This window comes from Oreochromis niloticus, linkage group LG7, assembly GCF_001858045.2.
Source record: "Oreochromis niloticus isolate F11D_XX linkage group LG7, O_niloticus_UMD_NMBU, whole genome shotgun sequence".
Classification (NCBI taxonomy): domain Eukaryota; kingdom Metazoa; phylum Chordata; class Actinopteri; order Cichliformes; family Cichlidae; genus Oreochromis; species Oreochromis niloticus.
This window is the reverse complement of record NC_031972.2, coordinates 32,493,813-32,507,937: the sequence shown is the minus strand read 5'-3', so window position 1 is coordinate 32,507,937 and position 14,125 is coordinate 32,493,813. Positions and strand designations below refer to the sequence as shown.

The 14,125-nt window shown below is 37.0% G+C and overlaps 1 protein-coding gene across 1 annotated transcript in view; it reads left to right on the top strand.

Annotated features, from left to right (window-relative positions):
- Window positions 1-14,125, top strand: part of LOC102082328 (uncharacterized) — a 57,402-nt gene that overhangs the window by 18,553 nt on the left and 24,724 nt on the right. The window contains exons 3-4 of the mRNA XM_019361318.2: window positions 2,543-2,650; window positions 5,642-5,772. Coding sequence (XP_019216863.2) covers window positions 2,543-2,650; window positions 5,642-5,772 — 239 coding nt within the window. The remainder of the gene's footprint in view (window positions 1-2,542; window positions 2,651-5,641; window positions 5,773-14,125) is intronic.

Below are 14,125 nucleotides of genomic sequence, written 5' to 3'. Positions count from 1 at the left end.
ATGTCCTCTGTGTAAACTAGAGGCAACTTGTGCAACCTGTTAGTGACCAAATTAATTGCAAGGTTGTTTTAGATCGAGTATTGTGCATATATTTGTGATCATTTCCACCTAAGGATTGCCAAAAACCTCAAGTAACCACTTCCCATTTGGTTCAGGCATACAAATTTTTCTCTAGTGATTTTTGGCTGCCAGTAGGTTATCCAGTGGTCTCAAGGCCTTTGGGGCTAGCCATCATATTTTTAAAATTTAGTTATGTATTAACACCATTTGTGTTTTTACACAAATTTGTATTTAAACATTTCTTTAAGGCCATAGACAGTGTGAGGTTATATTATTCTTACAGTTGCAGCATTTATATATGACTAATTTGTTTCGCCAATTAGGTTTTGTCGGGAAGCATAATTGGAAAAACAAATTAGCAGTATATAAACATAATTTCTAGGAGTAAGGGTTGGACAGTAATGAGGAGAGAATTATAGCGTCCCACATTCATCAGCCATTATATTTTACTTTCTAATTACTTTTTCTGAAAAGAATAGGACTTTGTTGGGTCCACTGAATGTCACACACCATTTAAATACTGTAAACCAAGACTGTTTTTCCCATTTCCGTCATCTTTTAACAACTAAAAATGTCTCTCTGCTCTCCCAAGCTCCTGTCAGCGCATATAATCTTTCTCGGAGGGATTAAAATACAATGGACTTGTTTTGATTGCTTTTAATCAGACAACACAGACTCGGTGTCATGAACAACCAGCCCACTCATGTTATGAATGCATCCACTCGTATGGCGAGGAAAGGAATTAATTGCCGGCTGTCCATCTGTAGTTTTTATATATGTATGAAGATTGATTTTCTCATTTAAGTTAAAAATGTACATATGAGTCACCGAGGTTCGCTGCTTCAGCTCAGTCTGACAATGGCTCTCTGTGGTGGGTTTTGAAGCTGGTGGGTGGGTGAGAGTCTACTCAACAGGCAAAGTTGTGTTGTTACCAACACCTCCATTATATGTCTCTCCTCCAGAACAACATTGAATATTTTTGAGTTTATGTTACAGAGCACTTTGACATTTAAAGGCTGAAACCAACTTAGACAATTTTAAGAGGTTCTGCACTTTTGCTGTTACAAATAGCATCTTTGTTTCACTTTAAATGTTTTTGTACCAGCTCAGCTTTTCCACTGGGGAATTTTCAAGTTTGCATTGCTGATATACTGCCAATCATTTTGCTGTGGGTTTGGAGGGTAATCCATCAAAGTGAAGACAAAAAGAGAGTCGTGTAGCTGACATGCTGACACAGGGAGATGTGACCTCTCCTCCAGGACAGGACAGGAGCTCTACAGAGCATGTCATCTGACAATTTGCTTTATCATGTGCTTTATCACGTGTACTTACTTATTTGGAGGTCTGCTAGTCAGCGCAACAGCTCAATTGAGGCAAGGGCTAACTGTTGGAATTTCATAGGCTATAATGTTTTCTTTTAGCATATTTTCTATTATATGCAGTATTTAGAACTGGAACTATTAGAGTTTCTATTTAAGCCAAACGTTATTACTTTCTAGATCTGAGACTGTTGACAAAACCAGAAAACATTTTAGCTATATAATGAAAAGTTGTAACCTTAAATTACTTGCCTCACCTTAAAGCAAACCACTGGATTGTGTCTTTTTTGCTCTAAATAGGAACATATTTAACAAAATGAGCATCAGGTCACATTAAAGAACACTTGAAACAAGCATTTGAAGCCATAATCTCATCAAGAAAGCATTTACTGCGACCATTAATAAAGTGAGAAGTGGGCCCTTTTCTCATAGACTCCAGTATAATCAGATTTCTATTTGCAACCGGAGGATTCGTCCCCTGGTGGCCATTAGAAAGAATGCACTTCTGAATTGTCTGGTGTTCATCTTTCATATGGAGTTGATCATTTTATCTTCTTTTGTTTTCAGTTATGTTGAGTCAAATTATCTAAAGCAGCACAATGGGGCATTTATGTTTTAGCGCTTTGATCTTTTTATTCTGTCTGATTTTATTTGATCATCTGCTTACGTGCTCTGTGTTACAGATGGAAAACAGTTGCGTGCTGGTATCTAGGATATCCGGTCTTTGCTTCAAAAGTGCATAACTTTGAAGTCAAAATTGAATTTAGAGAATTTCAGCGTTCACTGCGGAGGGCAGGATTTGATCAATTTCAGCCTTCCTCTCTCCCATTGCTCCTCTTCATTCCACACAAATGAAAATGAGCTCCTGTGGTTAAAAAAATCACAGGAGCATGCCTTGCTAATTGGGTGTTGTTCTAATTTCAGTTCACAATGTCATTTTGTCTTCCAGGCAGAACAGTTTGTCCTTCAGTTAATCTCAATTTCTACTCTAAATGCCCACTTTAGTGGCAGAATGTCTTTCTCTGTAATAGCAGCTATTAGCATTCAGACTCAAAGTGGTATTTGGTTGCTGCAAAAGCTGTAGTTTGTTAAGGATACAGCAGATTTACTGTGTGACATTTGCTGAGATGAAAGATGATTAAACGCTCTGCCTCTCTCTCCAGTCTCCAAACTTCCAGCGGAACAAAGAGGAGTTTCCTGCTTCGTTGGAGAAACTCCGGCAGCTAATAGAAGAAGAAGTTCACATCCTAGAATCATCCATTGTTGATCAGGTAAATGGCAAAAACAAGAGAAACTTGCCTCCAATTATTTTTTTGACAAGTACAACTTGTATAGAAGAACATAAATATAAAAATGCAAAGGTTTCTGTTATAAAATATAAGCAATAAAACAATAATATAGGAATTATACAAGGGTAAAACAAGGGTTAACGTTATAATATAACAAAAATTACAATGCAAGTATAGGATATGATGAAATGCACAATTCATCTTTCATGAGTGAAGTCATTTGTCTGAAGGTCAGTAGAACAGCAGCAGTAGGATCTGAAGCATAAAACCACCACTGAAAAAACCCCAGTTAGATCGTTATCACCTGTATTATTGAGGCATCAAGTATTTTATGCTTGATGTTGGCTGGAGTTGGCAATTTCGATTTTAACGTAATGTCTGTTAAACATGAGTCTTTGCTAGAGGGTATGGGGCTAATTGCACAACACTGCCTTAACTGCATTCCTCCCAACAGTCTGTATGGGGGTTTGTTTTTCTTATTTCCACTCTCTTTATGCCATTGGCTTGATTCTTCCCTTCATTTCTCTGTGGGAATCTGGGCCCGCTTCTCTCTGTCTGTCTCTCCTCCTCCCTTCCTTTCCCTCTTTGTGGATGTCTCCTGAGGCCATGTTCAGACAGGCAGCTCAAATCCGATTTATTCCCCTACTCTGAGGACTTAATTGCAGAAAGTAAAATAATAAAAAAAAGAACAATCGAGATAAACCCATGTTTGAAAAGCTAGTCAGTTGGTTTTAATGTCACACTCTGAAGTTTTTTATGATCATAGTTTCATAAATGCAGATGTGCTACCAGTCAGTCCTACCGGGAATTTCGAAGATCTTAACTTTTTATCACCTCCACCCTGTGCTCTTACATAAAACTGATTGATGGAGGGTATTACCCAATGACATGACATGGTAGAGAGCGCTATTAGAGATTACCACATATATGATATTCATAGTCAAAAAGTAACACAAATTAGTTTGATTTTCTGTTCAGCTGAAGAACTCTGATTCAGAAATTTAGTCACTTTCACTGTGGACAGTGAGGACTAAAGATCATATCTGGGAAAAACAAATCAGATTTGGCTGCTGAGTGAACATAGTGCCAGTTTGTCTCTCAGACTGAGTCACATGGACACATAGACACACAGACGAAGGGGAGGATGAGGGTGATCGTCATGTTCTGCCAGGATGACTCAGTCGGTCTGTTGTCTTTCAGCCTACAGCCGCTCACTGAAGGACTCTGTCACCTTGACAAGTTCAGACTCACAACCAGAACTTTATCTTCCAACTTGTTATGTACTCATAGGGTCTCAGTCCATTTCTTTTCACCTCCTCTCGTCTGTCTGTATTTCTCATGCCTGGTGATTCATCCTTCTTCTGTTTGACAAACTGAGACTTCTGAGAGCTGTTGCGTAGTACTCTGCAGACTAAATATATAGGATGACTTATAAGGCGACTTATCTGTGCTTTGTCTTCTTTAATTGTCAACAGTTTCTCTGAGATTCAGTTGTTAAGAATTTTTCTTACCTCACCTTATACTAAATAAAACAATTCATACGCTGGGTGTGTAGATCCGAGACAATAACTGAATAAAAATAGTCCCAAATGGACCAGGATGTGTCAGGACCAACTTCCCTACCTTGACTGCTTTTTCTGTCTGTATGATCTGTCCCTTGTGTGCTGCTAGCATCAACTGGTGGGAAGATTATGTCCTAGTAGACGTCCGCCTAATTAAATGGTAAACAGGTTTTCACTGTAATCTAACAAAACTAACACTCTGTTGTCTACTGTAGTAGCTCTGGGCATCACCACTATGGTGCTTTGAGTGAAATGCTCATTGTAAAGTATCAGCAGGTTGCACTGCTTGGTTCCCAGAGTTGAATTAAGCCCAGTCTTAGACTAAAAGAAAATGTTAATCTCGGAGTAGGCTTAATCAGTGGCTGGGAAACTGAGCTGTAGTTTAGCAGCCTTGTTAGCATGTTAGCGTTAGGGTAAAATTATAGCTAAAGGGTAATAGGGTTATTATCTTTTTAATGCTGTTTGGCCACAAACCAAAGTAAAAGTACTTTTGGTTGCTCCTTTATTTCCCAAGGGGGGGGCATAATGGTTGGATTTGCAAGTTTAATTTGGCAGGGATTTTTTTGCTAGATCCTCTTCCTCATACAACCATCCACGTTTGGGACTAGCACTAGGAGTACACTTATTTATGCTGCCCGAGGCTGGCTTGGAGTCAGTCAATTATATCAGCATTCTTTCATTTCATTGTATAGTTTGATTTGAATATCACCATGAAATATATTGTTCAATAATAGTTGAGACATTTTGTTCAACATTACAACTTCCTGATTGTCCCAGAGGAAAAGTTAGATATCATATAATCATTATCAATCTGATTAGCATGTTATGAGATAGATGTCTAATATAGCTGCTAGAATGTGTGATATGCCCTTGGATACTTGTTTCTGGTGCTGATACAGAGTGTTTCAACCATTTCATGTTCAGCACGTTGGTCAGTTGTTACTGCTTTTAAAGTGTTTTTTAAATAAAGTTATCTTGGCTTGGCTTTTACCATTTTTGTTTTATTCCATCCACAACTATTCGTTCCTAAAGAACAGTGAGAGAACTCCTTCATTTCAATAGATAAGAGCAACAAAGTCCTATTTTTATATAAAAATAAAGTTTATTAAAATTGCTCCAGCTGCCATCAAATGACGATAAGCTATTCCTGATCACCGGTGTTCGCATTAACCTTGTGTTGACTAGTATTTTTGCATAAATGTTGTATGAAATTGTTGCATATTATCTTTTGTTCTCAGTTTACATCATACAAATAGATTCTGAGGAAATTGTGCAAATATTATACCTAGATTGAGCAGAAACTGGAGGTTTTCCTGTCTTTTTTTTTTGTGATATTGCTGGTGGCCATTGAGAAAAATTTACTAGCAATAGTGAGTGGCACCTGAAAGCTCTAATGACTGCTTCATCTCAGGGTTTGGTGTGTGAGGACACAACAGGAAAAGAGGGACTGTTGGGATTTGCTGTTCTGAGCCAAGAATTGACCTTTCACCTCCAGCAGTTGCAGAGACAGACAGAGCAAGAGCTCCGCAACATACGAACACAGTGAGTCAAAATAGTTTTTGTGGTTTGGTTGTAGGAGTTGTGAGAGTGTTTCCAAAGTGTGTTTCCTTTCAAAGAGCATATTTTTAGTTTCTTGTTTCTTGGACTTGAGAAGAATGGATACTTGATGAAGTTTGAGTTGTTTTCTTGTATCTTCAAGCACCTTGTAACTTCAAAAACACTGGTGAGCAACAGCATTATCTGTTTTTTGTTCATAACCTTTCTGAACAACGTTAATATGTTCAGTCCAAGCAACTGGCTTAAGTTCTTGAATCAGGATATTCTTCTGCAATCTGGATTATGTCTTAAATTACTCCTGGAATACTTTCAATAGATGGTATTTGTTGCATCATATGGTCAAAGTACTTCTAGTTTATTGTCCTGATGGTAGTGAGAATTTCTTCTTCTTCTACACTGGTGACTCTGGTTGTCATCGGTATCCCTGCACCTCTAATCTCTTACAGGAAGCATTAGTTAATGTTCATGCAATAACACCGTGTAGGTTTATATGACAGTACGTAGAGTTACATTCTTGTCAGAACTTTTCTCATTTTCTGAAATGAAACACTGGTTCTCATCGTGTGAGCACTGAAGGTATTTATATCATGGTAGTTTACTTCTACAAACGATGCTTCTTCTAACTTCTTAAAAGCAGAAACTAACCTGTCATAGCGTGTATCTTTACGTTATCATAAAGATAAACCATTAGCAACCTATTTAAGAAGTAAGGCTCTACACCCCTACTCATGGGACTGTAGACTGACTATTGGCCTGAACACTGGCTTATCCTGATTACCCTCCTACATATTAATGCACGATAAAGATTTCAACAGTGATCTTGACAGGCCAGTTTTCTTGAGAGTAGTTTGTTTTTTTATTTCTGTTGAACTGTAGCACGCTATGACAGGTTAGTTGTTGACAGATTTTCTCTCTGGTTCATTTCTGCAGTAAGGACATCTGGAGATGATGAGTTTTTTTTTCATTGTTTTGTTTTGTTTGCTCAGTAAAAACAAAAGTCCTTTTGCACGTTAAACCTTTTAGAGCGACAAACTTAAACAAACTGAAAACACCCACTTTTCAAACCTAATATTCTAAAAAATGAATCTGGTGACATTAAAGTCAGTGTTTACTGAAGGATTGGTGCAGCAAATTATATGACAGAATAGATAAAATTCACAATTTATTCTTTACATGTTGACTAGTATCAGTAATCTTAGATTTTAGGTTCCCACCAATTTCTTTGATTGAAATCTACTGCACTATAGCAAGTCAGGTCCACAGTTTTTTTCCATTTGATAACTGGGGTTTCCAGTAAATCATTACGTCGGGACCATGCTATGTGGTACTTGTGGTGTTTTGTCACACACCTGAAACATAATTGTGGGAGTTTTGCTGTATCTCATAACAGGAGCAGGCTCTGCTGGAAAAAAGAACAGGATCCTGCCTGCCTTTGTGTTTGGATTTCCCAAAAGAGGGAGTGGAGGGAAAAGGAGAGAAAGTGAAAGTTAATGGCTCTTCTAATGAATTAGGTATATTTATGTGTTTGTGCACATGGTGATCTGTGTAATTTCATTGCCATCAGTGGAGACATCCATACACTAGCATACTTTTTGGCTCATTCTTATTCTAATAAAAATTCTTAGAAATTATTAAAAGCCATCAACCTCATAACCTCCATAAACATAATGTAAACAGTTCCTGGTGTAAAGTTGCCAGTGCTGTGTGGAGACATTTATTGGTCTTTTCTGGGCTTTGGTTGAGTTTTACTGTGCAAAGTTTTGATTTTAACGTGGTTGAATGTGATTGTCATCTTCAGTGAAGCATGAATAGACTTAGAAAAACTGTTTGGAGCAGCATCTGCAACCCGTCCCTCTACATCTCAGGCAGACAAATAATAAGCACATCCACGTTATGTAACAGTTGGCCAGATCAACAGAAGTGTGGAAGTATGCTGCTTGCAGTAAGATATATGCATGCTGGATCCTCAACCCCTTGCTATATGGAGTTTTCTCCTGATAGTTCACTTCACTGTGAACAAAATTTCAGCCCCTATAGTTGAATATCTGGATCTGTCCAAACCTGAAGAGCTTTTGGCAAGATCTGTAAAACAGAGACTTTTAAATAAGGATTTTATCAGATTACATAGGACGAAATCAAAAACATTTACACCAGTAAACCAAAAAGGAAATTCATTGTATGAGCTTTGTTGTGACTGTGCTGAAGTTAGCAGGTAAAACAGCTGATTTATATATATTTATATATATATATATATATATATATATATATATATATATATATATATATATATATATATATATATATATATTTATATATATATATATATATATATATATATATATTTGTTTGTTTTATGTTACGTTATGCATGAAAAACTAAAATAAGTTGCTCCATGTCATTGGGTTTCTCTGTACGTTATAAGGTAGGAGATAATTGCTGCTGTGAATTGGCACTACATTAAGAAAATGTAATTTAAGTGAGCTTGTAAACTGTTAGCAAATCACAGTAAATCAGATGGTAACAGGTCTTGGTCACCGCCCTGTTCTGTCTTCCTCTCTGTACTCCTGCCATTAACCCGTCTTTTGGTAGACAAGACGAGCTGAAACACATCTTAGGATTGAAGGTGTGGCAGGACACACACATTATTGTGAGCATATTCCCGGAAACCTCCTAATTTCTCAACCCTGTTGGTCCTCAGTGCCAGCGCTGATCGTCTCTTGTCACAGCTTGGATCAAAAGCTTTATGAGCAGAGATGAATAATTTCTCAGTGAAACACTTACATGTTTTCATCATGTTGCCCTGCCCAGTGGTACCGACTTATCATATCCACTTAGCTTACTGGAAGAAGACGTCATCCTACATTAAATTTATTGGGGTTTTCTTTGGCTCTAAAGGAGGCTTACCTAATAATGTTGGAGCCAATTCTGGGTTTGCTTTTGAGCAAGGTGAATCTAAGACTCAGCATTTTACCTGAGTAGTGCTTAACAAACAGTTTTCATAACAAGCACACAGCAAAACTTTGAACTTTTATAGCTTAGCTTCTTTGTTAAATAAACTCCTCCAACATAAATTAGTCTCAGTCCTCTGACAAGACAACTGAGCCGCTGTTCTGAGAGTAAAACCTTAATCCCGACTGATCAGTAACCCTGGTTTCAGTTGTTCTTCACACACTCTGTTCTTAATCTGAAATAATGAAGAGTACTATACGCAGTGTGACTGTTCTGTAAGGCAGCTAACTTATATACTATAGGCTACATCAATATGTGAACAGATACAATAGTAATATTCTTTTAATACTTTAACATATATCTGTATTTTCAGAATATATTTGAAATTAAATAATTAGTTTACTGCCATTTTCTGGTAATTAAGTAAGTGTACCCATATTCACCTCACCCCTCACCGGGTTCTATAGACCCAAAAAGAGAGGGTGCAGAACTGTGGTTTCCATAATTTCATATAGAAAAAGCCTAATAGGTTCAGACTGTATGATGTTGCATAACTCCAAAATTAAGCTGTGTTTCACCACAGTGACGTTGGCGCCATCATTAGAAGCAGATCCTGTCAATGCCAGAATTCTATTGGACAAATCCTCCATAGTGGAGGTTTGTTTTTGGTAAATTTTGACTTGTAAGCCTGGCACGAAATCAGGGGAAAGTATTAGTTTGTTTTCCAATTTAAATAAAGGCCTTCCTGTGCATAACCTTGAATGTTTTCCATTCAGCTTGCAAACATTTGCAGCTGGACAGCATTTCCAAGTGCATTTCAGTCATCACAGAGAACTATATGTGTATATATATATATATATTGTGCATGAGCATCATCCATTTGTCCAAATGTTGTTTTCAGTGCTCAATGACAAACAAGGTTGGGTGCAGATGGCAAATCCTGTGATGATGTTTTTTTATTAACTGTGTGAAATATCTTATTCAAGTGCTTTTGGCCTAAGGAAATAAAGTAGAGGTAGACCAGTGAAAATGCAAAGAAAATATAAATGTATTTAGAAAATGTTTTTAGAAATTTGTCAGCATGAAGAATTCTCTATACGTTCAGTTTTTCTAAAACAAGGATAAAAAGTTCCAATATTCTGTGAATTGTTGGACTGGAGAGAAAAGGCCAACTTCTTTCAGTTTTCTTTTTTTAACGAGAAGTTTCCTAGACCACGACTGATGCTTGAAATTAAAAAAAATAAATAAAATAAATTTTTAAAAAAAAGAAAAGAAAAGATTTTGGGACCAATAGTCCAAACATGCTGTTTTTATTTATTTATTTTTATTCAATGTTAAAAAACAATAGAAAAACAAAACAAACAAAAACAAACTGAAAACATTTTTTCCCTATAATTAATTTGTACAATGGATAGATTTTTTCATAACACCACCTAATTCTTTTTTTTCTTTATCATGTCAGATTAACATGTTCAAGGATCAAAACTGGAAAACAACATGCAAAAAATTTTGCGTTGCATTTTATTGACCTGCTTCATTGTGAAAATCAGAAGATGATCCAAAACAGTACAAATTGGAAGATTTACTCGTTTTGACCAGAGTTGTCACGATATCAGATTTGCAATAAATGATTAGTTTGACCAAAATAATGCAAAAAAATGTTACTGTGACGTATAAAAAAATTGTATTATAGTAATAAATTTACTGTCACTTTAACTTACAAACCGATTACAAAAATAACAATTACACAAGTATTTCAAGTTTTATCATATCTGCATTATACACACAACATCACAATTTGAAATATTGTGGCTATCATCAGGATTGCTGTGTTGGTGCTAAATGTTTCTGTGGAAGAAAACCTTTTTTTCTGTTATTACACAACTTAATTCTGACTTGATAGTGGGAAAATTGTTAACTAATTAACACATTGTATGTAAATGCACAAATGATATAAACGTTTTTAAAGTGTAAATTCTCTTTGCATCAATCAGAAATCTCACATCTTGAAACTTGAACACATAAAATGGGATGTCGCATGTATGAGAAGAGAGCACTGGAGCTGTTTGAGTGTGTTTTTCAAGTATGTCAAAACAAACCTCAGCTCCTGATCTGTCTCATTTAAAAATAACAAGATGGACTTTTTATTTTAAAAAGCTGCAGCAGTGCATTATGGACCATAAACTCTCACAAACATCCGTACGAAAACTCACAGACTTGGATGAAAAAATAAAGTGTGATTGTGATGGATTATATGTGTTGCTTTGAGCTGTATTTTCCCATAGACAGACTGAAACGTAGTCTTCTGTCTGGTTACGCAAGGAGAAATCAGCTTTTTGCCAAGACCAACAGGCAGACTGGCAGTTTGGAAACTACCCAGCTGAACTCTGTCAACTCCTCTTCTCGTCTTCATGTTCTTCTTCTGTTCATTCAGTTTCTACTTCATAACTTCCAAAATCTTCTGGTGTTGCCCATAAAATTGACCAAGAAGGCAGACAAGCTCTGATGCTTCACTGATTTATCCTATTAAATCAAATTTCCTTTCCTGGTTACTGGTTTTTAGTTTGAACATGGGGATTAATAGTTCACTGTCTTCAGGAATTTCAGTGGTTAACAAGCCTAATCTCATGGATATTTGCATCGACCGTATGATGATGGCTAATGCTAGCTCTTACAAAACAAGAAAATATTGGATTTCCCCCTCACTGAAACTGAAGCAAAAATGTCTTGGATGTGCTGTACCACAGTGTTATGTTATTTATCAAATATTTCCACTTCAAAAACATACAAAGTTTAAAGCTGAATGTTTTAACGTGGAGGTCTGTGGGCGCTGAACAGCTTTTGGAGCCAGCCTTGAGTAGCCATTGAAAGAACTGCAGCATTCATGAGTTGACTTAATGTTTTTTTAATACCCAGAAGATGCAACTTTGACTAGTAATGAAATTATATATATAAAAAAATCTATGATCTATTTCTGCACATGTACAAAGGTTTTACCTTTTTTGAAAGTTCACATGACGTTGGACAGATGTATTTCAAAAAGAAGTATGTTTCATAGATGAACTGTATTTTTTTAAACTCTACCAGCATTCAGGCTTCATACCAGCAGCTATGTTTTGCTAAATTTAACCAGTCATGATTCCTAAATCTAATAAAACATGAAAATGAAACTTTGTTTCCACCAAAATGTAAAAATGAATGACAGCCATCGTCTCTTCTCTTTGTCACACTGTCAGCCTGAAACCACTACAACTTTTGTGCATGAGCTTAAATTTTTGTGAGTATTTTATATTTGGCTGTTTGGCCTTTCTTTTTGTATTCTATCTCTTTTATTTCTGTTTTTTTTTTCTTTAACCTTTCTTGATTTCCATCCATCCATCCATTCGCTTCCGCTTATCCTTTTCAGGGTCGCGGGGGGCACTGGAGCCTATCCCAGCTGTCATAGGGCGAGAGGCGGGGTACACCCTGGACAGGTCGCCAGTCTGTCGCAGGGCCAACACACAGGGACAGACAACCATTCACTCGCACATTCACACCTAGTGGCAATTTGAATTATCCAATTAACCTATCCCCACAAGTTGCATGTCTTTGGACTTTGGTCCTTTCTTGATTTCTCTTTCTTTTTTGCCTTTTCTTTCTTGTCTTTCACTTTTTTTTTCCTTTCATGGCTTTCTTCCCGTCATTCAGCATATCAAGGATGTTTGAATAACAAGACTCAACATGATTTCTTCTTTCCACTCCTTTCTTTGTCGGTATGTTTCTGTCATGCCCTCCTCCTTTGTATTATGCTGTCAAAGCCTTTTTAGCTTATTATTGCACTCCTCTCACCCTTTCCTTTTATGTCACCCTCAGCTCCTCTTTCTTTGTGTGTGTGTATGTGTGTGTATATATATATATATTCATATTTGTCACACATTTCTTCTTATAACAGCGCAGCACCCAGTGTTGTGAATCCCTTTCTTTGTAATATATCAGTCCAGCAAAGCCTCCATAAGATATTTACTTCAGTGGTGATAATGACGGTCTTAGCTGCTCTTCAAATCTGTTATGAGAACTGTTGCTGGGGCTAATTATCTGGCGATCCCGGAACATAGTCAGAGTGTTGAATCTGTAACTTGTGAATGCACCTGCAAACAGCTTTAGTTTTGGCTCTAAATGTATGATTTCAGCAGAGATTGGAGTAAAAGTGGAGCCTGGCATTAACATGCATGATCATTTACATAAAGCTGTATAGCGTCACCTTTGTCCATGATAGAAATACATTCTGGAACAGATTTTATACATGAGAATAAACTCTATACGCCACAGTGTATAGATTCTGTGTAAACCAGACACAAGGAAAATTATATATGTGACAAGCTGCGAGCAGTGAGATACATTAATATAAAAAAATAAAAATAAATAAAATGACACCCACACGTTTTTCACCTGCAATTATGGAGTAAAATGTGTTTGTCACATACATTCACATAATTATGGAGCCCTATTCACGCTTTTCTGTACATAAGCCTCTAATCAGAGCACACTGACAGCTGGCTGTGTGTGTGTGTGTTTCACAGAAAGCAGGATTTGACACATTGTTACCATGTGGTGCGATGTGCGTCTGTTTACATGTTCACGTGAATGTGCGTTCTCTCTCTCTCTCTCTCTCTCTCTCTCTCTCACGTTCACACACACACACGCACACGCTCACACACACACACACACACACACACACACACACACACACACACACACACACACACACACACACACACACACACACACACACACACAGACAGACAGACTCATTGGTAATTAATGTCTTTTCACCGGGATGGGTGATGTTCCTCATCGCAGTGTTTTAATGAAGTCTTTTGATTGGTTAAGATCAGGTTTGATTGACAGGTGACTGATGAGTTAATTTGCATGAACTTCAGAATTTTTTTTTTTTCCCTCACGATGTTAATTTCTTCTAAACAATGAACTGAAAAATGTAGATTTCTGAAGAAGTTGGAAAAAAAATAATTGGAAATTCACCCACAGTCCAGCAGGGCAGAGCTACATCGCACAGTTTGCAGTGATACCGCTGTCCCCGCTTTTAGCCGAAATGACACTAAACTTAGTGTTGTGGGTTCTTAACTTTTAAAAAAGTTACACAGAGAAAATGGGAGAAACATGAGGATCATGTGAAATTCACTCAGATCCCAAAAAACCCCACAAAAACAAATGCTAGCAAACGCAATCTGTCTTCATCTCTCCGATGTCCAGGCACCTTTAGAAAAATCAAACAAAATTCAGAATACTCGACTAAAGGTTTGTCCACCAAAGCCAAGTACTGCATCTGGAATCTTTATTTATATTGCCTCAGCTGTGTTAGATGGGTGAAAGAGAACAAGTTTAAAAGCCA